The sequence below is a fragment of the Salvia hispanica genome, chromosome 3 (genome assembly GCF_023119035.1).
Source record: "Salvia hispanica cultivar TCC Black 2014 chromosome 3, UniMelb_Shisp_WGS_1.0, whole genome shotgun sequence".
Lineage (NCBI taxonomy): Eukaryota > Viridiplantae > Streptophyta > Magnoliopsida > Lamiales > Lamiaceae > Salvia > Salvia hispanica.
The window spans coordinates 35,132,942-35,158,427 of NC_062967.1; the positions used below are offsets into that span (position 1 = coordinate 35,132,942).

The 25,486-nt window shown below is 35.9% G+C and overlaps 4 protein-coding genes across 6 annotated transcripts; 3 read left to right on the top strand and 1 right to left on the bottom strand.

Annotated features, from left to right (window-relative positions):
* Positions 1 to 19: 19 nt before the first annotated feature.
* On the bottom strand, positions 20 to 3,431 carry LOC125213957 (protease Do-like 1, chloroplastic). The gene is made up of 8 exons (XM_048114780.1): positions 2,956 to 3,431; positions 2,437 to 2,559; positions 1,930 to 2,101; positions 1,418 to 1,455; positions 929 to 1,127; positions 653 to 805; positions 407 to 541; positions 20 to 234 (listed from the first exon to the last, which is right to left on the bottom strand). Exons 1-8 carry the CDS (start codon positions 3,354 to 3,356, stop codon positions 157 to 159), a joined length of 1,299 nt encoding a protein of 432 aa, XP_047970737.1. The 5' UTR covers positions 3,357 to 3,431; the 3' UTR covers positions 20 to 156.
* A 2,272-nt stretch (positions 3,432 to 5,703) lies between these two features.
* LOC125216694 (uncharacterized protein At4g28440-like) lies at positions 5,704 to 8,053 on the top strand. Its single transcript, XM_048118453.1, has 3 exons — positions 5,704 to 5,841; positions 6,311 to 6,545; positions 7,479 to 8,053. Exons 2-3 carry the CDS (start codon positions 6,323 to 6,325, stop codon positions 7,667 to 7,669), a joined length of 414 nt encoding a protein of 137 aa, XP_047974410.1. The 5' UTR covers positions 5,704 to 5,841; positions 6,311 to 6,322; the 3' UTR covers positions 7,670 to 8,053.
* Positions 8,054 to 12,230: 4,177 nt separating this feature from the next.
* LOC125212179 lies at positions 12,231 to 15,506 on the top strand. Of its 3 annotated transcripts, none has more exons than XM_048112274.1 (6): positions 12,231 to 12,545; positions 13,773 to 14,051; positions 14,162 to 14,268; positions 14,373 to 14,505; positions 14,626 to 14,820; positions 14,914 to 15,506. In XM_048112274.1, the coding sequence occupies exons 2-6, from the start codon at positions 13,782 to 13,784 to the stop codon at positions 15,223 to 15,225; spliced, it is 1,017 nt and encodes a 338-aa protein (XP_047968231.1). In that variant the 5' UTR covers positions 12,231 to 12,545; positions 13,773 to 13,781; the 3' UTR covers positions 15,226 to 15,506. The 3 variants fall into 3 exon arrangements, with proteins under 3 accessions (XP_047968231.1, XP_047968230.1, XP_047968228.1); XM_048112273.1 differs by having other exon boundaries at positions 12,232 to 12,442; XM_048112271.1 differs by having other exon boundaries at positions 12,535 to 12,552.
* A 672-nt stretch (positions 15,507 to 16,178) lies between these two features.
* LOC125209006 lies at positions 16,179 to 16,825 on the top strand. The gene has a single exon (XM_048108575.1). The coding sequence runs from the start codon at positions 16,263 to 16,265 to the stop codon at positions 16,713 to 16,715; it is 453 nt and encodes a 150-aa protein (XP_047964532.1). The 5' UTR covers positions 16,179 to 16,262; the 3' UTR covers positions 16,716 to 16,825.
* The last annotated feature ends 8,661 nt before the right edge of the window (positions 16,826 to 25,486 follow it).

A 25,486-nucleotide genomic window follows, 5' to 3' on the forward strand; every position in this document is an offset into this window, starting at 1 on the left:
CTAGTACGACTGTAAGAAATTGAAACTATAATGCATCCTTCACAAGGATTTTAGCTTTAGAGTACAGGGATAGCGCTTGGAACAGTAGCTTCGATCCGTGATTATGTACAAAAGTTGAGGGCTAAATCCGATTAATTATTTACAATGCGTGTTACATCAGGATGAGTCAGGCTTTGGTTCAAGGATTACTGGGATCTTTTCCAATTTATCACCACGAAGAACTTCTACTTCCACCTGCAAAGTGAAACATTTGAAAATGAAGTTAATTCTCATAGTTATGACAAAATTCAATAAATGAGATTCTGGTTTCTACATATCCAGTATTAGGTAATAAAGACCACAAGTTCTCCCTGGACATGCTAAACTTTTAGACAATGCATTAGTAGCAATAACTATTAACACTTACCGTATCCCCGACTTTGCATTGGTCAAGGATTCTGTACAAATCACTACCATTTGCAACTTTCTTTCCATTAACGGATGTAATTATGTCACCTAAAATAAGTCGCCCATAGGCATCGCGTTTTGTTGATTGAAGACCCTGCAGCACCAACAATATCATAACATGATTTTAGAGTCACCAGATTTTATAAATCCTATAAAGCATAATGAAATTTCAAACCAAAATGTATGATTTAGAAATTGGACATACTGCTTTGCCTGCTGGCCCATTTGGAGGAGCGTCCAGGACAAGAACCCCGCTAACTCCGAGTTGCTCCACCGACTGGTCAGGAGCAAACTTAATCCCTAAAATTGGTCCAGTGACTTTCCCAAACTTGACCAATTGATCAACAATACTGCTTACCTGAACATAGAAGGAAAAGTTACAGTTAAAGTTTATATAGTAAACCATTAATATGACATCTTGTTACAACCCAATACTTGGATAACGAGCCCAAGAAGGACAAAGGCCTAACTAGTCACTCACTGTGTCAATTGGAATAGAAAAGCCCACTCCAGATGAAGCACCAGAAGGAGAATATATAGCTGTGTTTATCCCAATAAGATTGCCTGCACTGTCAATCAACGGTCCTCCACTGTTTCCAGGATTAATCGCAGCATCTGTCTGGATGACATCCTGGATTGGACGGCCAGTTGCAGCTGAGCTGATTTCTCTCCGGAGCCCACTAAAAAATCAGAATAAATTTGTTACAGACTCTGATCCAATACGGATACAAGATTAGCCAGTTTACTGAAGGGCGGCATTATCTAAAGGTTGGATAACAACTGATACACATTAATATACATAAGCTTCAGTCGTGCTCCAGGTGTTGACAATCATGATAGAGCAAAGTAAACAACGTAATCTGGGATACTTTGGAAGTTAAAATCTATATTGAGGTGCTGTAAACACTATTAGTATACATTTTCCAGTGTGATAACTATATGTGTAATGTTTTACAAGTACTGTTAGTACCTGATAACACCAGTTGTAAGTGTATGGTCAAGTCCAAACTGCCAAGGAGACAAAAGTGAAACACATACATATTGTCAGCGAAAGGTAAATGATAGGTACAGTACGAAAGAAGCTTTCCACTTCAGTGCCAATAAATACCATGGTGTTCCTAATTGAGTCACTCCAAAAAAATAACTATCAACAATGACAAAACATAACAAACTGAAAGGACCACTGTGTAGTTATAAAGACATTTAAGGGGGGAACTTAATGGAAGGATAGAACGTCTATGGAAAAAAGGACTTGATTGGAACTGTGGGATCTGTAAACTTTGTCCAACAGTATCAATCAGATGAAAGCATGTCATTCGGTTTATAACAATGAGAACTATGGACTGCTCCAGAATGGGAGATCGAGAATGGACTTAGTCAAAAGCCACATTTGAAACTTTCCACTTGTCTATGTTTGAATAAGTATATTTGATAAGAAACCAGAAACGGCATAATAGAATGTTCAGTGAGAATTGCACTTACAGGATTTCCAATTGCATGTACTTTTTGACCAACAAGTAAATCGGCAGATACACCAATTGGTATTGGTCTCAACTTGCCTTTTGGTGCGTCAATACTCAAAACCGCAACATCTTTATCCTGGTCAAACCCAACAACTTTTGCATCGTATGTACTCTGGTCTGAAAGAGTGACCCTGAACACAACCATCACTTCATCAAAACACTTAAATAGTAGTACATCAAAATGGAAATATTTTATAAAATGGCAGACAAAGATTACACTGATTCAACCGTGAACTTGGCCAACGCACTAACCATCAATATGATGGAGTACTACTATTCAACTTAACAACTTTCTCATGTCATCACTCATCACAAACTCTTACCACAGATTGCAGAAAGTAAGTTAATAAGTCCTACTTAGAGATCGCATCTTCGAGTATGAACTGTACTAGAAACTAAGGTATAAGAAACCAACCAGGTAACGCAAAACAAGCCTAGAAGGAAACACAAGAGAGGTTAATAGTACTTGAGATCAGATGCACCACGAATCACATGATAATTTGTGACAATGCGGCCCTGCGTGTCCCATACCAAACCAGATCCTGATCCTTGCGGCACCTCCAACACATCCAACGTAAAAGCATCCTGCCTAAAACAAAACGCACACTATGAGTTCATAATATCAGCAACTCATTCCAAACTCAAAATCTGTTGCAAACTTAACCTATAACATACATAAATGCTCAACACCCTGACAATTGCAAAGTCTGCTATATTAAGCAGCGTATTTATTCTAAATCATATCGATCATTTGAGCTGCACGAGAAACATTTAGTTTGTAACTTCCATACGATCAATTTGCTTCGACTTACTAATATATTAACTAGTTAGTTGATTAAGAACAAGCGGGTGAAGTAGCAAAGATACTCCAACGATAAGGCCTATTAAAGCATAGATAATAACCAAACAGTATTAAGTTAGTTAAAACTGACTATGCAATTAACACATCAAAATCTAGATATACACAATGTGAAAATCTGAGTACCTCGCAGCTAGATTAGTAATGTAAACAACAGAAGGAGTATTCTCCTGAAATAGACGAACTGTAGCCAGCTCATCGGACTGCAACTTCCGCGGCGTAGTAACAACGAAAGCCGACGCGGAATCAATATCGGCGAAGAACAGAGCCGCCGAGAGAGCGACCGATGTGCAGAGCACGAACAGCGAGTCAACGAGCTTCTTCACTCCATTCCCGGAATCGAGCTCCGATTCGGAATCGCCCAGAGCAAACTCGGCGCCGAGAGCGGAAACGACGATCGGAGCGATCAAAGTAGCTCGGTTGAGCTGCGGAAGAGATCTCGCGAGCGGCGATTTGCGTATTGAATTGGGGCGCGGTAGTTTAGGAGAGGTAGCGAAGAACGTGGAAGCGAGTGCAGCTGAAGACATTGAGGAGAGAGAGAGGGAGTTGGATTTCGGTAATTGGTCAAATTCTTGCTCTCCGTCCACACTCTCCCTCCAGAATTTTATGTGGGTGAGTTTTTTCGTGGGTGATTTAACGGTTGCCATATTTTTGTAAACTGTTGGGTTTTTTATTTTCGGCCCATCTTCATGAAGTTGGGCCGGAGGTGATCAATAGGTTGTAAATTGAAAATGTTTTAAATAATTAAAGGCTATCGGCACCTAATATCATAGAATTTTTTAAAGTTGGATTTTTTCCATAAACTTAGAAATTGGCAAATAATATTGTGAATTTTATCCCGAGTTTGTTATTTCCCACGGGAAAAAAAAAATTCGGCAAATAATATCATGGTACGAATTTTTTTTGGTAATTTCTCGACAACAACTTTGAGAGCTTCAAGTTTTTCAGTCTTTGAGGATAGATTTTCTTGAAGCACGCCTCCAAAATTGTTCTTCAATCTATTAATATAAAAAAAAATCAGATGAAATAACAAACTCAGGTAAAGTTCGTGATATTATTTGTCAATTTCAAAGTTCGTGGGAAAAACACAACTTTTTTAAAGTTCCACAATATTAGGTGTCAATATCCTAATAATTAAATATTCACCAAAAATAATCCTCTATTCGTCCCAAGGAATATGACTCATTCTTGAACAACACGTGATTTTATGTAGTTTTATTTTAAGAATTAAATATAAAGAATAAAACAAGAGAGATGGAATAAAATATAGATGAAGAGATTTCTATTTTTAGCAATCAGTCATCTTAGTTGGGACAAACTAAAAAAAAAAAGTGGATCATCTATTAGGTGTCAATATCCTAATAATTAAATATTCACCAAAAATAATCCTCTATTCGTCCCAAGGAATATGACTCATTCTTGAACAGCACATGATTTTATGTAGTTTTATTTTAAGTATTAAATATAAAGAATAAAACAAGAGAGATGGAATAAAGTATAGATGAAGAGATTTCTATTTTTAGCAATAAGTCATCTTAGTTGAGACAAACTAAAAAAAAGATAGTGGATCATCTTCGATTGGACGAGGCAATACTATTTTATATTGTACTCCATAGTACTATATTAATCTCTCTACTTTTTTTATAGTGAAATTATCTATATAATAAAGTGGATTTTTTTAACAGTGTTTTAACCACTTTTTCTATCTATTTTCTTATTTTATTAATTTTACATTAAAATTCGTGTACATTGTCCATACTATTTTTTTACATATAAATTAGTACTATCACTTGTTAATGATAATGTTGCACGTCGGAGTTCATAGATGATATTTATTATTGCAGATGTGGTCACAAATATGAGATGTTTGTGTAATTCTTCTGCCAAAAAGCGTGAAAATTTGAAAATAGCCAATAACTCATAAAGGCTATAGCATGTTAATATGTTATGGAGATGATCGAATTGAGACTACTATCATTGTAGCAGCATATATTCTAGTCATGCAAGAAATGCCACTTGTGAACTCAGACGTATCATGAAAATTTAGGGAGGAGATCCTCTGCTGTTCCTCAATTCACAGCAAATGGTGCTGTGTCAAAAACGCAAAAAATTGTGAATGAAACGAAATTCTTTTTCTATTCTTATTAATATGACCTTTTTCTTATATGATTATGAATTTTCAATTAAATACTAAAATATTCTATAAAAAATGTTAAGTAAATATAAATACCAAAAAGAAATCAACACACATGCATAATATTTGGTTTGTTAATTAGAATTTGTAAGCATGCGAATTTATGGATGTATATTATTTTATTTAGTATTTAAATGAAAAATCATCGCCATATACAAAAGTTAGGAGTATATAAAAAGAATAGAAAAAGAATCAGATTGCAGTCGTTTCATTCACAATTTTTTGCGTTTTTGACACAGCACCATTTGCTGTGAATTGAGGAACAGCAGAGGATCTCCTCCCGAAAATTTATCGCAATTCAAAAATGGAGTTAAATATATATGATATATCTTTGTGATTGTGTTTTACATTAGGACATACTACTCCATTCTCAGTAGAAAACATTAAGATACGAATTTCCAATTATTAAAATTTCACATGATTGTCAATTTTTAATAAGTCAAAGCTACTATGCCTAACTAAAGTGGTAAATTAATGATACTGTGGTTAGCTAAAGTGCCAAATTAATGACATCGTGACCCTCAACTACGCCGTTAAAGCCATAAATATACATAAAAAATTACTTTATGCATTGTAAACCGACTTTAGTAATCAGCTCCAACGCTTTTAGAACTACTAGCCAGCTTATTTCAGATATCACGCTTTTAGCACTACAAACCACCTCTCACGAACCAACGGCGGAGATCTGCTGAGAATTATGGCAGATCAACGGTGGAAAAACTTGATCAACTTTTTCCATTCATAAAGCCAATTCGACGGTCTCGTCACTAGAACTAATTCGCTCGAAAATATCCCACTTCTCTGTTCTTGTTGCCAAGGTAATTCGAATTCTTCGATTTTATATGTTTATTTTTCGTATATTTGTGTGAATTCTGAAATGAATTTTCGTTTTCATCAGTATTTGATCTGATAATTAGGGTTTTTATCTGTTTTTGTTTGGTTTTAGTATCGCTACTAGTGTAGAGTGTTGGTCATATCGATTCGATACTATTTGTTGTTATTCCGTTCGATTTCGATTCATCGATTTGATCAGTGATGGCTGAGTAGACTTTCAACGTGCTTTCATTTTCCTTTCTATTTTTTGTTTCTGTTTGTTGCTGATTAATCATTTGCTGGATTTTTGGTTCCGATTATGATAAATTCTGCCACATGTGTGTGAGTTTCTTGGAATTTTAGCCTCTAAATGTGTTGGCTGTGGTGATTCTGATGATGTTATTATTTTGATGAGAGCTTATGAAATTCCTCATTTTCTGGCTAATGTGGATTTTAATCATTTTTTTATTGTAGGTTTTGATTTAAATGGCTGAAAAGAAAGCATCCATGAGGAAGCCAGTTTTTGCCAAGGTTGATGAGCTGCGCCCTGGCACGAATGGGCACAATCTCGTCGTGAAAGTTTTGAGTTCGAAGATGGTATTGCAGAAGGGTAGGGCGGATGGGCCTCAAGTTCATCAGATGCGGATTGCTGAGTGTCTGGTTGGGGATGAAACAGGGGTGATTTTGTTCACGGCTAGGAATGAACAAGGTATTGTGCTTTGTTCTTGAGTGGTGGGAATGGTATGCGTTTGTCATTTTATAAGTGAACTCTATAAACTTGTCATCATGTTTATGCTGATCTTAAAATGGTGGATTTATTTGTGTTGCAAATTCAATATCTCGCCTCGTGATCTCGATGGGTTACATATCAATTTGGTAGATGGTGCCAATAAAAGGATAAATAAAGTAATCACAATTCACAACTCATAAGGTACATATTACGCCTATGTGTGTTCATATTTTTCTAGATGTTCACAAAGTTTGAATGTGACGCAATGATATTTGGTATTTTGCTATTAGGACATAAGATAGGAAAATTATTTAACGATTAATCTCTGACTGGTCTGGCTAAATATGGTCTTGTACTTTTCTTTTCTAACCCTATACGTGAAAGGTCTCATAATTATTGGCCTTACCTCCTTCGTTATGAATTCATGATCTTGGTGTGATCTCCAATGTGCAGTGGAAACCATGAGAAGCCCGAAACAACTGTAATTCTGAGAGATGCAAAAATTGACATGTTCAGTATCTTGTTTTGTGATCTTGATAGGGTGCTAGTAGAACATATTTATGAGGTTTGGCTGTTGTTTTGCATATCAATTTGGTCGATGGTGCCAATAAAAGGATAAAGTAATCACAAGGTACAGTGGTACATGACTGTGCGTGTGTATGTGTTCATATCTTGCTCGGTGTTCACAGAGTCTGAATGTGACAATGTTATTTGTATTTTACTATCAGGAATCAAAATAGGAAGTGGATACCATGAATAATCACTGATTGGTCTGGGCTAATAGTTTGTTGGTTCTGTCCTTTTCTAAACATTAAGTGCAGTTTTGTCCCCACTACGTGAAATGCCTCATAGTTATTGACCTTATCCCATTCATTACAAATCCATGATCTTGATTTGAGATCCAATGTGCAGTGGAAACCATGAAGCCCGAAGCAACTGTAATTCTGAGAAATGCCAAAATCGACATGTTCAAAGGCTCAATGAGACTAGCTGTGGACAAATGGGGGCGTGTGGAAGCAGCAGCCGATCCTGCCACCTTCACTGTCAAAGAAGACAATAACCTTTCGCTGGTTGAATATGAACTAGTAAACATCGAGGAGTGAGGCTGCCAGTATCCTCCTCTGCTTAGATTGATGCTCATAAAGAAATGCTGGGGAATGAAGTGTGTTTAGGAGACTGCTTGTCGTTTTTGTGATGAAGTTCTGGTTTAGAAAGAAGCTCTTCTTGAAGCCGTCTGTACGAAAGAAGATCATAAGTATTACTCGATGGTAAGTGCATTGCAGCTGGACGTAAAAAGCAGGTATCATCGCACGGTCCAGACTTGCTTTAGTTTGTCTATCCTAACGGCATGAATTCTCTGTAGTCAAGAAATCATGTCTTCTTTGTATGGATCAAATGAATAATTTGGCACTGCTTCATAAAACGAACTACTACTACCATATGATATGATGCTTATTCTATATATATTATTATGAATATATTTCAAATTGTTGGCCAAGCTAAACAAGTATTGTCAATGCAGAAACCTCTGTTGATTCTTTGATCATGCTAATGAAATTCTCTTCTTCGAATAAATTCAAAGGATTGAGGGCTTCACCGAGACGTTCCTTTTTTTTTTGTACCGGATTTAAGAAAATGGTGATTAGTGAATAAAGTATGAGAGATGATAGAATCTAAAATCAAATAGCTTGTCTTTGAATAACGATTTTGTTTAATTCAAACAAAATTGATGCAGAAAAGTGTCAACAGGATGTTCGATTTTGTAGTTGCTAATGTGCGAGTAACAGAGTCTTCCTTTCCTAGGTAAGTTGTGGCAGATTTCGGGGATGTCGGGGTATATTCTAACCTTATGATTATTGTTGGAACTTAGAGCACTCCCAATGGGTTCCCTTAAAACTCCCTTATTTCTCCCTTATTTCTGCCACATCAGCGCCACATCAGCACCATAATTTATCCCCAGTTTTTAGCCAACTTTTAGCCAACTGCTCCAATGGTTTCTCCCTTATTTCTCCCTAACTCAACATTTCATTTTTACATCATCATTTTTAATATTATTTAATTTTCTCTACAAATGTGTTTAATAAATAGATTTATAATGAACCCATCGACAACAACGAGCTCATCCACTGCTCATTTGCTTCATCAGTGTTGGGAAGTTGCGAACTCGACTCTTTGCCCTTACCCTTACTTTTTCGAGAATTTTTCCTACTAGAGCTCATAATTTTGAAGATTGAAGATTGAGAAAGAGATTGAAAAATTGAGAGAATTGTGTGTGATGAATGGAGGAGGAAGAGGAAGTATTTATAGTGGTGGATTTAACAAATTTAGCCGTTTAAAAAAAAAAAAAAAAAAAAAAAAAAACGCCGAATTATCGCCGAATCGCGCCCACAGTGGGCGGCGATGATTCGGCGATTTTTCGGCGATGAATCGCCGGATGGCGTTAAATCGGGAGAAAAATCGCCGATTTTTCGCCGAATTCCTTTCATTGGTCGGCGAAAACTCGGCGATTTTCGGCGAAAAATCGCCGAGTTTTCGCCAACGCCATTGGGAGTGCTCTTAGCTCCCTAAGTTAATGCCCTATTTATTTCCCATGTAACAAGCCATGTGGTGCTATTCTGGCATTTAGCTATGTTTCATTGATTTGGACACTGTTGCATTAGTCATTGCTCCATCTCTAGGACATGGGATCCGACATTGAAATGTGTTTCGCACATGCAACTCCAAAAATAGTGGACTCAATTGGGATCAGGATCGATAATCTATCGTCAGCCTATAAGGATCGGAAAACTCTATTAAATTCAGTCTTTTGAGTTGTCGCTGATACATCGAGAGTTTGTTCACTTATGTTCTTTGTTTGCCATCCGTTGTTAGTGACAATCACAGCATCGCCTCTGCCTTCGACCCTAGCGCACCTTCTTTGTTATACCCAACCCACGAGTTCTGTTTCCATGATAAGTCGTTGCTCCAAATCGAAACTTTGCTTCTTCTCTTTTTGTCTCAAGCATATGGACATAAATGTAAATCATTAAGAGGACTAACTTGTCTCTTTTCATTCACTTTATTATTTATTGTTACTTAAAAGGGTGGGACAACTGATCTAAAAATTTAAGTTCGACTAGTTCTATATATTTCCCGTCTATAACTAACGGTTTCATTTTCAATTTTTGATCATTCACAAAAATTAGACACATTCTTTTTTTTTTAACTACTCTCGATAATGAGGTGAACTCCATTTTCATGAATAACATTTCAATTAATTCTCTCTTTCCATCTCATACTTGCCGATTTTAAATTAGGAGTCATATGGGTGGAGTGAGTATATACGAATATTGATGGATGGTTTTCATTTATTTTCTTCGACTTTTCAAACCTACCAATAAATGTACTTCTTTTTGTGGGTCGAATGATTAACCTTATTGTTAAACGGGTTTAATTATGTAATGTGATATAATGGATGGGCTTCATTTATTTTCTTTAAGTTTTCAAACCTACCAATAAATGAACTTACTTCTTTTTGTTGGTCGAATGATTAACCTTTTTGTTAAACGGATTTAATTAGGTAATATATGTGATATAACAATGATTGGTTCATGAATTAAACAGCACAAAGGTCTGGTTCAAAACTGATATAACATCAATTCAAATTTGCAGCGTTGCAGCGTCACCTCAATACTATTTAAACTTTTAAGTGTGAAAACTTCATCTTTATAGCAGCACAATTAATTTAAATATCCAATTTTTCGCCTAATTAAACTTCTAGTTATTATGTATATCTAAGTCAAACTTTTGAGGGATAATATTCGTAATCAAGTCTCAAGATTAATTCCTAATATATGGTATACGTTAATAATAACTATAATTGTAGTAAGACGATAATTACGCCAACTTAACGATATGGTAAAATAAATACAAACTTCAACATGATCTTTAGTGCTTAAGGATCATTTATAATTTGAAAACATACCACTTTTTTTGGTCAAGGAAAACATATCATTTTTGTAGTAATATAGTACTGTATAAAATTAGATGAACAAATCGCTGTCTACTAGCACCACTATTTGTCTTATTCATTGTTTGTTGTAACACAAATTGATAGTATTATTTTCATTTCTCTCTAAAAATAATCAGTAATAATTCTTTATTCAGCTCCTAACACAAATCATTCGACTCCAAGATAGCAAACAAACATTAAATAATGATTTTTACCGAATTATAAATTTTTACCTTGATTAAATTTTAGTTGCAGAGATTTATTATTCATTTTCCTTCGATTTGTATATTTTGTACTGATTTTTAAAAAATTTAAAATTAATTAAAATTAATTCAACAGACCAATAGGATTATTTTCCATACGTGACGGTGCTGCCCTTATTTTAATACTGTGCATAGTGCATACTGTTGACTGCTTCACCTGCTCGATAAAATAATGCGGCCACAGTCCACAGAGATGGCAGATTTGACTATTGGGAGAAACTCAGGGGTAGATCCGTTATTTAAATACTCCAACCGCCGGTCACATGATTATATTTGTGGAAATTATAAATAACTAGTATATTCATAAACAAAATAATAGTACTACCAAGTAGTAATAATTAATACTAATATTAATAATATATTTGCATATAGATGAGTCGATTTCTTTTGCAATAGAATTAGTAGCAAATTAATTACAATTTCATAAGTTTCTAACTAATTTTTAAAAAAGATAAGAGATGGATTAGAATTTTACAAAATTTTGTGATATTTTTTCTAATATTTAACTTCTGCTAGTTTCGGGAAGCAAATTTACCTTTTAGTTTTGGGATCCAGTATTTGGGATTAAATTCACGTGCCTTTTAGTTTTTTGATTAAGCTCGCATGTCTTTCAGGATATGAAATCGAGGTATGCGAAGTTTGTCATTTTTCTCCTTTTCTTATTCTTTTCTAACAAAATACTACCTCCGTCCTCCAAATAATTACACACTTTGACTCGGCACGGATTTAAAAAATATACTCTCTCCGTCCCACAAAAAATATCACACTTGTGGAACGACACGAGATTTTAGAAGGTTTTGTTTTGTGTGTTAAATGGAGAGAGAAAATATAATTTTTATATTCATGTGAAAGAGAACTTTTTTCATAAAAAGAAATGTGACATTTTTTGTGGGACAAATTAAAAACGAAAGTGTGACATCTTTTGTGAGAGAGAGTAATAGAAAGTGAGTTAAAAAAGTTGATGAGATGTGAGTCCTACTTTTTAAAGTATTGGTTTTATAATAAAATGTGAGTAGCAATGAGTTAGTGAAATATATGGTCTACTATCAAAAATAGTAAAAGGTGAAGTGTATCAAACTTTTAGGGACGGACCGAAATGGTAAATTATGTCAAACTTTCAAGGACGGAGGTAGTACTAGTACTACTATCCAACAGAATATTTCACGAGATATGTGAACTTTTCATTTTAGGGACTTTTATATTTTTATCTTATTTTTATATTAAAAAATCTCACAAAATACAAAAATTTACAAGAGAAAAAAACAAAACAAAAAATTCCTATTATAGAGAAAAAATTTAGTAAAATTTAATTAAAAAAAATACTGCCACCAATTTAATCCTATAAAAAACTTATACTACTAATTTAATCCCAATGAATTTTTCATTAAACCCGCCCCTTTCCTCTTGCTTACGATATTCCACTCGTTTTACAGTTTCACACTTGCACTCTCACAGAGAGATACACACACTCACACACACACACACATATATATATATATAGAGGGAGAGATTCCTGCTGCTGTCATTGAAGATTTAACGACTGCGGAGGTCTACAATAAATACTTTCACCATTTTCACGCCGTTGCCGCGGCCACACTTCGATTCCTTTCCTTATTCTCGTGGTAATTACTCTCATCTACCAACGCATTTTAGGTATTCACTGCAAATTCACCTCGCAGCATTTCGAATCGGCTCCGGAATAGATCGAAATTCGAAGTTATTGAGGTTGATGGTAGTGAATGCGTGAGATCTTAACGCAATTATACTTAATTCACCTGTGTATCTGTTTGTTCGTACCTGCATTTTGCTGCTGCCTAATGTTTTAAATCTTCTGTGCTGGATCGCTGTGCTAATTAGAATTTGTTAGTTTGGTAGTGGCAGCATTTTCGCTGTTTGATTAGTTTCTTTGCCTTTGGCTTGGTGTGATTTTGGGGCTCGATTTTGAGCGATCTGCTTGTTTTCTTTTGTCTCTGGTGACATACTGCGTAGTTTTCATTCGTTTTGAGGGGCTTAGAGGAAGCTGGATGTGAATTAGGGTTTTGAGAGAGGTTTTTAATTGAGTAGCCTTCGTCCTTATACTTGAGAGTCCTGCAGCTGCAGCATGAGCTCTTTTGATCTAGTAAATTCGCTGTCTGTAGCTAGATTGTGATGAATTGTTACTAATTTGAAGATGGTATGTAACTTAAGAGTTGATATGTTCACTGAATCTTCTGGAAATTTTGGGATAGGCATCATCATGTAGTAAAATTGGTGGTGAAAATTTCCTGTTTCCGAAACTTGTGTAATTGTGTTTGCATCATAGTGATTAGATTGCCTGATTATGAATTGGTGTTTATTCAATTAGCTCTACCATTTGAACTTTGATAAAACAACATCCTCTTTCAATAGTTGTAAATTAGGCTTTGTTGTGCTTAGCTGGTAAATAATATGGGGCGGATGGGATAGATATATTATCAAGAAACTGAAGAACACAATATTTGAACTCCATTGAATTTGTAGCCTGAGTTTTAGTTGTTGCATTTGTCTCTTTGGTACTTCTATGTAGCTCGAATGTCTTGATTACTAGTGAGCTCGTGAACAATCTGACTATCGGAAATATGTCTAGAAATTAAAGTGATTCACCTGATGAACTCTGAAGAAGCAGATTTTTGCTTTACATGTCGGTCAATAGTTCCATAGTCCATACTGCTTACCACATGACCTGAATAGTTATTACATTTCCACCTGTTGCACCTTCTGTCATTACTAGTTTGGATTAAATTTCCTGGTAATAATTCAAAGTTCTGACATAGATATCTAATTATCTATTGATTTTTATTAGCACTGTCATAAATAAAATGCAAAATTATCCATTAAAACTTTGGCTTGCCTACATATTGACTTATGACCAATCATATTTCTTATGTATACTTTTCTGAAACTCCACTGAATTCTTATTTGTTATTGCTTCAGGCTTCCATAATGTCTGAGATAGCTGTCAGAGATAATAATGTACCTGAGTCTCAGAGGATAAATGGAGGCTTCAGTAATGGAAAAGTAGTAAAAGCTCAGGTTGAAGGTGTGAGCGAAAACACTGAAGAAATTCAAAGGAAAGGGTTAGCTGCAGTGGTTGGCCCTTCCGCTAAGATGGACGAAACAGAAAACTCTGAAGTAGTGATAACCAGTATAGAAGTAGAGTACATTGAGTCTGAGGATTTGAAGGATGTAGAAGATGTGGATGATTGTCTGAAGGTAATGGCATTCTCTAATCTTTACAGGCTTTGCCAATTCTGTGTTAAAGCGGAAATGTTTTTGATGTCATCCTTGAATATGTTAATATTTATCTTGCACTCTGGTTCCAGGCACTATTATCAGGACTTGGCTCCAAAGACTGGGTTACAGTGTGTGATGCACTGAACAATGTTCGTCGATTTTCTATATTTCACAAGGAAGCTATTGTTAGTATGTTGTAAGTATCATTTTCTTTATGTTTTGGCAGAAGAATGTTATCTCGTTGTCTTAACTCTATTTTCTGAGCTGTGTATTATATGACAAATTGGTTCTTAACTCCAGGGAAGAAGTCATCTCCTTAGTCGTGAAATCCCTAAAGAATCCAAGAAGTGCTGTCTGCAAAACTGCAATTATGACTGCCGCAGACCTTTTCAAAGCATATAAGGACAGCATCATCGATTCATTGGATCCATTGGTAATATATTCTACTATTAAATTTTTGAATTTTATGTATGCTATTATTCTCCAGCGTGCTTCTTGCGAACTGTTCTTTTCTGAATATTATTTCGTTATACATTTCAATTTGTCTTGTTAGCTGGTTCAACTTCTCCTCAAATCTTCACAAGACAAGAAATTCGTTTGTGAGGCAGCTGAAAGTGCATTAGTAGCCTTGACAAGCTGGGTTTCTCCTGTTCTGTTGCTACCCAAGTTGCAGCCTTATGTTACAAATAGGAATCCTCGAATTCGAGCTAAGGCTTCTATCTGTATTTCCCGAAGTGTCCCACGGCTGGTAAGAACACTTAAACACGGTGTGCTCTTTACCATAATTTTGTACAAGTCCTTCTTTGGCATCTCAATTGTTTTCGTGTGGGATTATTTGCAGGGAATGGATGGAATTCAAGAATACGGGATAGACAAACTGATCGTAATAGGAGCGTCTCAGCTCAGCGACCGGCTTCCCGAGTCCAGGGACGCAGCTCGCGCTCTGCTGTTAGAGCTTCAGTCTGCATACGAAAAATCTCAAGCTCCGGAACCAACTGCTATACCCGAGCAACCTCAAGTCCCAGAACCTACAGATGTACCCGAACAGCCTGCTATAGTATCTTGGGAGGACTTCTGCCAATCAAAGCTGTCGCCTTTAAGTGCTCAAGCCGTCCTTCGCGTTACCAACTCTGCTCGGGAGGTAGGTTCATAGCATAAACGTACACGAGCTTTTAGCCGGTAATATTTTCCCCGGTCTGTCGTCGTCATCGTGGTGAGACTTAAAAAGTTTTATACTTGTATATACCATGAAAGTTTGGAGTGCTTGCAGAGAGGGATGAGGTGAAGCACGTATTTGTGCTATATGATTTTACGCTTGTGGCGAAATTTAAGACTAGCAATATTTCATATAATTGCGTGTTGTTATTTTTCTAATGATTTTTGCTTTGATTGTAAATTGTTATGTGGAGCTATGGCATATTTTTCTTACTGTTATATTTCAAATTCTAGTATACAAGTAAAGGTTATATTTTTAGATGAAAGTTCAGATGTTGGTTGGTTGTCAATGTCACGTTAAATTTGATGATAAGAAGAATATTGATTATTCCATTGGCAATATTAAGTAATAAAGGAAATGATGGGAAAAAGTAATACCTATGAAAAAACTAGAGGGTAACATTCTTAGAAAGATGCATTATTTTCATTATTTTATTACTTCACTTATTAAATAAAAATTCTAAAAAACACGTAAATACAAAAATTAAGAATCAAATTACTTTCAATTAACTTGTTACGAATGGAGTACGTTCGATTTCAAGTGATTCGTATTTCTTTTGGACAATTTCAATTAAAGTAATTCAATTTTTTAGCAAAATCCGACACTTTCTAATACTATTTCTATTATCTGTTCGTTTAACTACTAAATAACGCTTCTAAAATCTCGTGTCTAAAACGATAGCCTCACTTGAGTCGAGACTTAAGGGTATATATACATTTTTTTAATGATGTGAAAGTAGAGAAGGATTAGGGATATATACATTTTTAAATGATGTAAAAGTAGAGAAGGATAAAAAAAATTAATTTAATTTATGGTAACAAATCATTTAAAAGTTATAAACCTTCGCCAGCAATGCAGCGTTCCCCCTTATATAAGAACTACACAGAGAGGACGACACAACGCGAGAAAGCGACAGCTAGATCGCATTAGGGTTTTGCATCTTCACTCCACACCTCTCTCTCCCCCCGCAAATCATGGCGTCGCAATTGCACGCAGCCACGCCGCAATCCAACCGGAAACTCGACGTTTCACCCGACGAATCCGAGGAATCCGCATTCATCCGGCGCCGCTGCTGCTGGCCGTGGAAATTCCGCAGCTCCAGCGCGCCGAAGCCGAATGATTGGGAGCGAATCTCGACGTCTGATCGGAGCGATCGGAGGTGGTGGAGCGGCGGAGTGGAGGCGTTTATGAAGGTGAGGGAATGGTCGGAGCTGGTGGCGGGGCCGAAGTGGAAGACGTTCATCCGGCGGTTCAATCGAGCGCCGGCGCGGGCGAAATTCAACTACGATCCGTGCAGCTACGCTCTGAATTTCGACCAAGGAGAGGGGCAGAACGGCGAATTCGACGACGGCGGTGTTTTCCGGGACTTTCCGTCGCGGTATGCGGCGGTTCCGGCGCAGGGTAGCTTGTTGAAGGACGGTCGCTAATGTGCGCCGCTGGGAGTGTGATCGGCGCTGACGTGGCATCCTGGGTTTACCGGTTTAATTACTCGGAATCTTGTAGATATCACATACGTTGAAAGATTTTATCAATTTTATATCGGTTTTCAAAATTTATTGGTTTATTTTACTAATATTTCAAATTTTCAATCAGTCAAACTGAAAAGTTTAATCAAATTTTTTTATATGATTATTAAAAGATAATTAAAGTAAATACTATGTAGTGGTACAAAATAATGGATCATCCTATTGCAAGAGTCAACCATCAAAGTACATTTTTATAATTAAACTTGATACAACTTTGAAAGACGAAAATAAATTGTAAAGATTGAGGTAAAATTAAAAACAATAGTTGTTACTATGGATTAGATAAGTAACCAAATAGATATTTAAGTAGGTCGAATTTCTTTAAAATAATTATTCTTTCCGTCCACGATCATTAATCAATTAAACATAAAATTCGCATTGTTCACTACCAGAATTATTGTGTGATGATAGGGAGTATTTATTTTGGCAGTAATACACTTGCTTCTATGAATGAATGTATCTTCTTTTATGTATATAGCATGCATCTTACTAGTACTATTTAGAATAATTCCTTTTTAGTGCATATTATCGTTGCGCATGCTTCTTTAATTAATTAATATTCCAAAATTGCATATTTCACATTTTCACTATATCACGTTTCTCCCAATTTCCCATTAATTTAACAATTTTCCAAAACTCTATCGAAATGAGAGATTTCGGAAAAAGGGGCTCAATTCGCAGACCTTTCGAAATTTAGGATTAAATTCGCTTACCTTTCGGAATATGGGATCGTGGCATGCGAATTTTTCGGAATAAGGGATTTTCGATTTTTTACGTGTTTTGTTTCCTTTTTTCTTATTATTGCTCTAACAATATTTACAATGGACCAAATTATCCCTAATATTTCACCACAATTTTAATTTTTTACTCCAATTTTATTTTCACCAATGTCTACGGATCACAGTTAATCACCACTGCCTCCTCCCTTAGCTGCCGTCTACCTGTTTCTCTCCCACTTCCGATCCATCTAAAAGAATCAATTACAAAAACTCAAATTCCCCCACCCTCTTTGCAGTTGGATTAGCAGTTGGATGGTTTATGCAATTGTGAAGGAATTTGGCCTTGGTGGGCAGAGGAATCGGACTGGGAGATAGAGGGATTAAGAAATGGAGCATTCAGTGTTCGAGGCGGCGAAGGGGAAAAGCTGAAGGTCGTTGGAATTGCCGGCGTCGGGATTGATAATGTGGATCTGCAGGCGGCGACAGAGTTCGGGTGTTTGGTGGTGAATGCGCCGACGGCGAACACGATCGTGGCGGCGGAGCATGGGATCGCTCTGCTTGCTGGCATTGGCGAAGTTGGCGTCGTGAGTTCTCATCACTTGCTTCGCGAAGTCGACGGAGGAGACGATGAGGAAGTGGAGCTCGCCGAGCTGGAGATGCATCAGGGGGCCTTGTGTGGCGGCGAGGTCACGGAGAGGCGGTGGGGGGCGGCGGAGCATGAGATGGAGCGATGAGTTGAAGTGGGAATTAAGAAAATAAAATTGGAATAAAAAAATACTCCATTACACAATTTAGGGATACTTTAGTCCATTCATAAATATTGTGAGAGCAATAATAAGAAAAAGAAAACAAAACACATAAAAAAGTCGAAAATCCTTTATTTCGAAAAATTCGCATGTCATAATCCTATATTCCGAAAGGATCAGCGAATTTAATCCTAAATTTCGAAAGGCCTGCGAATTGAGCCCCTTTTTCCGAAATCTCTCATTGAAAATTGAATTAATTGATTTGATCCTTGCTGAATCAAGGTTTTTCAAGGTAAAAAATGCACCCAATTATTATGATAGTCAGGTTCCTATAATTAATACTACTAAATTGCTATAAACATTGTGTCATTAGAACTTTGGGCTTATCGTTGTTAACGGGCTAAGTGGGCTTTCCGATGAGCTAACCAAATTTAATAGCCACTTCTAATTTTTTTTTAGAAAAATAGCCATTTAAATCACTAAGTTTGGTCAAAATCTGGTCTATCCCACAAAGCTTAAAATCCGCTAATTAAATCACGAAGTTTTAATTTTTCTAGTTTATCCCATGTGTCGAATTTTATGTGGAATCTTTGCATCTCTACATTAAAATTCATCTTGAAATATCAACTTTAAAATTAAACTCCTTGTGATCACACTTTGGATTATACACACATTTTTTTCGTGATTTAAATCTCAATCTATCTTAAAATCTCAATCCAACTTTAAGATTAAGCTCTTCGTGCATCTTTTTTGTGATTTAAATCTCAATTCATCGTGAAATCTCAATCCACATCAACGAATATATCTCCTAAAATCTGACTCATGTGATAAACTAGAAAAACTAAAACTTTATGATTTAATTAGCAGATTTCAAACTTTATGGGATATACAAGATTTTGACCAAACTTGGTGATTTAAATAACTATTTACCTCATTTTTTTCTCTTTTGTTAAAGATTATCCGTAATGATTTGCTCGTTGTCATGAATCATGATTACTCCAATATTCGACTCATTTATCGGAGGATAAGCGCATTACATTCATCCAACTTAGTGATTGTTATTTTTACAATAACCTCTCATTAAATCAATACTTGCTTAGTTCAATTTAATCGATATTTTATATTTTTAATTGTTATTTTAAGTTTGGTAATACGATGTTGTTTAATCACCAAATGATCTTGCCACAGTTTTTTCCGTCTAACAATTCGACTTTATTTTTTCCCAAACAAAAACCATTCAAATAAAATATAAATCTTCGATGGAATAAACCAAGATGGCCGCACTTCGAATCGAGTACACGTACTCGATTTTTGGTAAGTTTCACTTGCAACTACATCAATGATGGAAGGTGGTCTTAGGCCGATGTGGGCTACACTTGTAACTACATCGATGATGACAAATGTCTGTATATCTTCGGTGGAATAGACCAAGATGGCCGAACTTCGAATCGAGTTCATGTACTCAATATTGGTAAGTTTCTCTTGCACCGATGTTCATTTACATCAATTACATTTACAAAGATCAGTTTACTTTGTCTTTATTCTTAAAATGTGTTTTTATCTCATCACAATATGCACAAGTGTTATGGTTTCGATTGTTGTAATGTGTTTTCAGTTGAAATGGTTTGGATTGGTCCTGATATGAAGGACTTGCCACCTTCCAAAACACAACCATAACTGTAACTCTCTTTTGATAATGGTGTGATTGGAGATGATTTGTTTATATTTCGGGGGTGATTGTGATGGAAAAACTAATAATGATCTCTATATGTTGGAAACTTGTAAGTTTTTCAGTTTTAATCATCTCTTTGTCTTTATTCCATGATTTTTTTTTATTGAATATGCAATTCAACCCTTTTGCATATTCTTTGCTCATGTCACACACAAACACTTGGATTACACACATTGTTAAAGGTGTTGTTCCAGCTCCAAGAGAACGCCATAGTACAGTATTTGTGGGGTAAAAACTCTATGTATTTGGTGGATTTGACAAAGATCATAAGGAACTTGATGACATGTATGTTTTGGATACTGGTATGAACATGTTTTACAAAGTTGACATCCATGGTAAATTTGAATTATTATAATGGACTCATCATAAAATTGGGCTTCTAATGTATTATGTGTTTTTCTGTATTTTATTTGCAGATGCTACCTTGTGGGAGTGGAATCCGTTGTCAGCTACGGGTATTCCTCCTAGTACATTACACACTTGTGCCTGAAAAGCTTGGGGGAACAAGATAATTGTTGTTGGCAGTGGCGGATCTAGGGGGGGCAGGAGGGGGCGACCGCCCCTCCCCGCCGACCCGCCAACATGGACCGCGACATAAATTTTTCAACATCGCCCCCTCCGAAAGCTTCCGACGTCGCCCATTCCCCCTCCGAATTCTGATAAGTTTCCGTCACCTGAGCTGAGGCATGAGAAAGAAGAATGAGGAAGAAGAGTTAGATCGGCTGACACCATTTGGGTCAAGTTGTTGAAGCCCAAATAATATGAATTTCAAGCCCAAATTATAGAATAATTAACCCAACCAATCACAATTATAAATAAGAGTCACAAGATTCACACCAAATAATTGATAAAAATGAAATTGAAGCTGATCCCGGTAAACGAAGTTCAATTGCAAGTTATGATTTGAATATTCGTGATCGAATTCGTAGAGAGTATGTAGCTAAAGGTCCTTGTCAGCTAAAAGGATTCAATTTTCAAAAAACATGTCAAGGAAAAGATAATAGATGTTTTAGAGATGTTTGGTACAAGGATCGTGATTGGCTTGAATATAGTGTCTCGAATGATGCCGCATATTGTTTTTATTATTTTCTTTACGAGTGTGATTCTGTGGCACCGGGGGATGAAGCATTTACTGCTGGTGGCTTTTCTAATTGGAAAAAAAAAACACTTGAAAAGTTCAAGACTGATCGACGGAATAGGATGGGAGATGAATGGTTGAATGATAGTTTGGTGATATACAGTGAAAGGTCCATCTTCGCCACTGTTTCTAATGAAAGAATCTTGACACGTTTTCAAGATATGGATACCCGTAGAAGTCAGTTGTCACGATTAGCGGATGCAAATGCTACTTGAATTGTAACATGTAGTAACTTTTATTATTATAGAAAAAATATATTGAAGTTAATGATATTTAATATTTTATTAATTTTTTTTTCGCTTCGCCCCTTCCGTTTTAAGTCTCTGGATCCGCCACTGGTTGTTGGTGATGTTGACACTTCAAACATGGGCCATTCCGATGTAGGCATGCTTGATACCAGTAACATTTTAACCTTATATTCATTCCTATTAAAATATCTTTAGTATGTATATTTAAATTGACATGCTTAACATTTCTAAATACTCGTCTGGTTTGAGGTCCACACTGTTAACCTCCAGCGGGGAAAAATATGTTTGGATTTGGTGGTTTCTCAGACAATCCAGTATTAAACACCGTGCTGCATTTTCTCAAATTTAGTAAGTAGTTTGTTGTATGTTTTAGTCATGATAGTTGTTTGATGATTGTTTGATGATGGGTATGCACGTCTCTGATGTTGCTTGTGAAAAGGGATTTGCTACATTTAATCACGTGCATTGTTTGCATCCAGTTAATACATCTTTTCTTTATATTTATTAGCCGTTGTGTTAATAACTTACCTTTTTATTATAGATTATATTTACTAACATATTGTCTTCATCGTCTTCACCACGTATACATATGTTGTGTTAATAACTTATTAACAAAGGTGACAGATGCGTTCATTATAAGTCGTACGAAACACACACACATTGTAGTTCAGTCTCTCCATTTCTCTCTCTCTCAATTCCTCCCCCGGCTCTCTTCTCCTTCAGATTAGGTTTTGCTCTCTTCTCCTTCAGATTAGGTTTTGATTTCAAGATATTTTTCTCTCTCTTTCAGTTTAATTTCTTGTGCATTTTCGTTTCATCTGTTTAGTGCTTATTATTGGAGTGAGCTGAATACTCTTTAATTAACATCTTGGACTTGGCCTGTAGCTCATTCTGTTTTGGTCTATATTCTCCTTCATATTAGGTTTGATTTCAACGTATTTTTCTCTCTCTTTCAGTTTAATTTCTTGTGTATTTTTGTTTCCTCTTTAGTGCTTATTATTGGAGTGAGCTGAACACTGTTCAATTAACATCTCGGATTAGGCCTGTAGCTCATTCTGTGCTGTTTATTTGAGTTTTTTTGTTTGTTTTGTTTATGTTAGTTTATTATCTTCTATAGTTGTTGTATTGAGGTCTTTGTGTTGGCATTTGTTTGAACATTTTTCTGTATCGGCTTTCTGCAAGTTCATCTCATTTATTTTTGAACAATTTTTAGTTGGTTGTGCTCATAATGTTGTATTTTAAGAGTTGTCCGAAGCTCATTCTGTTGCTGTTTATTTGAGCTTTTTTTGGTTGTTTTGTTTCTGTTATCTCAGTATCTTCTATGATTATTGTATTGAGGTCTCTTTGTTGCCATTTGTTTGAACATTTTTTTGTATCGGCTTTCTGCAAGTTCGTTTTATTTATTTTTGAACAATTTTCAGTTGGTTGTGCTCATAATGTTACAGTTTAAGAGTTTTCTTCTCTGATAACTTGTTGATATGTTGAATCGAGCTCATTTTGTTTTCATTTGATTGAGTTATCTTCTGTATTTGTTGTTGGTATGTTTATTTGAGCTCATTTTATCTTAGCATTTTTCTGCATTTAGTTTCAGTTTTATTTGTTTCAGATCATGGTGTTACCTTGGGATACAGTCGAGGTTGATGGTGGTCGCAGGACGATGTGGGGCCACAGTTGCAGTTACGTCGATGATGAAAAATGTTATATCATCGGTGGAGTGGACCAAGCCGGCCGCACTTCGAATCAAATTTCTCTACTTTATATTGGTAAATTTCTTTTGTGCTCCTATTCATTTTCATCATTTACATTTATAAAGAGTGTTTTTAGTGTTTTCAGTTGAAATGGAAAAATTGTTTTTACTTTTTTCAAATGAAATGGTTTGGATGGATGTCGATACGAAGGGTTTACCACCTGCACCAAGACATAGCCATAACTGTAACATTCTTAATGACGATTTGTATAGGGATGATTTGTATATATTCGGTGGTGTGGGTGATGGAAATACTTATAATGATCTGTATGTGTTAGAAACTAGTAAGTTTTTTAGTTTTGATGATCGTCTATTTGCAATTCAGTTTAAATGGAAATGATAATCTCATTTCACCTCTTCTCCATATTCATTGCTCATGTCAGGCAGCAACAAATGGATTCCATGCACTGACGTAGTAGGTGTTGCTCCACCTCCAAGAGGACACCACAATGCTGTATTTGTGGGTTCAAAACTCTACGTCTTTGGTAGATTTGACAAAGATAGTAATGAGATTCATGACTTCTAAGTTTTGGATACCGGTATGAACATGTTTTTCAAAGTTGACACCCCATCCACTTGCATTCTTTACTGTAATGTTGCAGATGCTAGCTCGTGGGAGTGGATTGAGTTGTCAGCCAGGGTATTCCTCCAATTACACTTCACACGCGTGCTTGCAAAGCCTCGAAGAACAAGATAATTGTTGTTTGTGATGTTGGCACTTCTAATATGGGCAATTCGGATATACGCATGCTTGATTCATGTAACATTTTAACCTTATATTCATTCCTATTAAGTATATTTGAATTGACATGCTTAATATTTCTAGATACTCTTGTTTGGTCCGAGGTCTTCACTGTGAACCAGCAAGTGGACCTTCTAGTGGGAAAAACTATGTTCGGATATGGTGGTTTCTTAGACAAGCCAAAAATGGACACAGTGTGGCAGTTTCTCGAATTTTGTGAATAGTTTGTGGATGTCAATGTAGCCCGCAACCCGTGGGCTGGCCCGAATAGCCCGCTAAATTTATAGGGTTAGGGTCGGAAATTTCTAGCCCGATAAAAATAAAACCCGATAAGCCCGCACCCGATTAACCCGCAACCCGTTAGGGCCAGACCCGAAAACCCGATGGGCTGGCCCGATAACCCGGTAAAATTTATATTTTTCAATTTTTTACTCCTAATTCGACACTTCGTTGACTAATTTTATGACATAGATAACTAAAAAAAGATAACTTTCAATTTTATGGTAAATATATAAATTATATATTAAATTTTAATTAATATAATAATTGTTAAATAAATTAATCTCACTAAAAGAATATTTAAATTTTTAACATGCATTAAAATTTCACGAAATATCACAAATATTAGTATTTTATGATTGAGTTTAAGCATATATATCAAATTTATCATAATTAAATATTTTATATTTTATAAATATAACTAATTTTCATCATGATTTATTGGATTGTTCGAGCCTTAACCTTATCGGTAGCAACCCGATTAACCCGTCGGGCTAGCCCGAAACCCGAGCTTTTAGGGTTAGGGCCGAACTTTTACAACCCGAAAGAAATCACAACCCGACAAGCCCGCACCCGATTGACCCGCAACCCGAGTAGGGTTGGCCCGAAATCCGATGGGCCGGCCCGATTGACATCCCTACTTGCACCCATGTAATACACCTTTTTTCTTTGTGTTTATTAGCTGGTGTGTTATTTCATCATCAACAGATAATAAAAACATTATTTTCATCACGTACTCATGTGTAGTGGATGAAAAGTTGATATTTTCAAAGAGCAATGATGCAGCCCTTTTCAACAGTGGCCGTAGAAATGAGTTGACATGGTTTTCTATGATGGACGGACATTTTTACATCACTTTTGCGGTTGATAATGTTACTTATAGTGTTTGCTTTAAGTTGGCGCGGGCTGGATATGCATATTTGGTAGGTTTTGTCGGGAAAAGACATACATCCTATTATTTCATCAAGCGGGTTGATAATAGTGTCTACTTTTGGCTGATCTAAGATGAATATTTTTTCTGTAGGATCCAATATCTGAACCGGTGAAAAGTAAGTATGTGCATTTGTTATCTTGTTGTTGTATTTTGACTGAACTCATTTTAAACTCATTCCTCTACCTAGAATTTAAAAATCTAAATACTCTCCTCTTACTTTCTTCTTTGACTGTAATGTTTGTGTAACTGTTTTATTATGACATGTTTAAAAATGTTTACTGTACTCAGATGGTGTAATGTGGTTTATTTTTCTAATACCCCGTATGTTTCTATGCATTAGCGTTAGTAATGTGATTTTAAATTTAGTACTTGCTCTGTGTCGTTTTT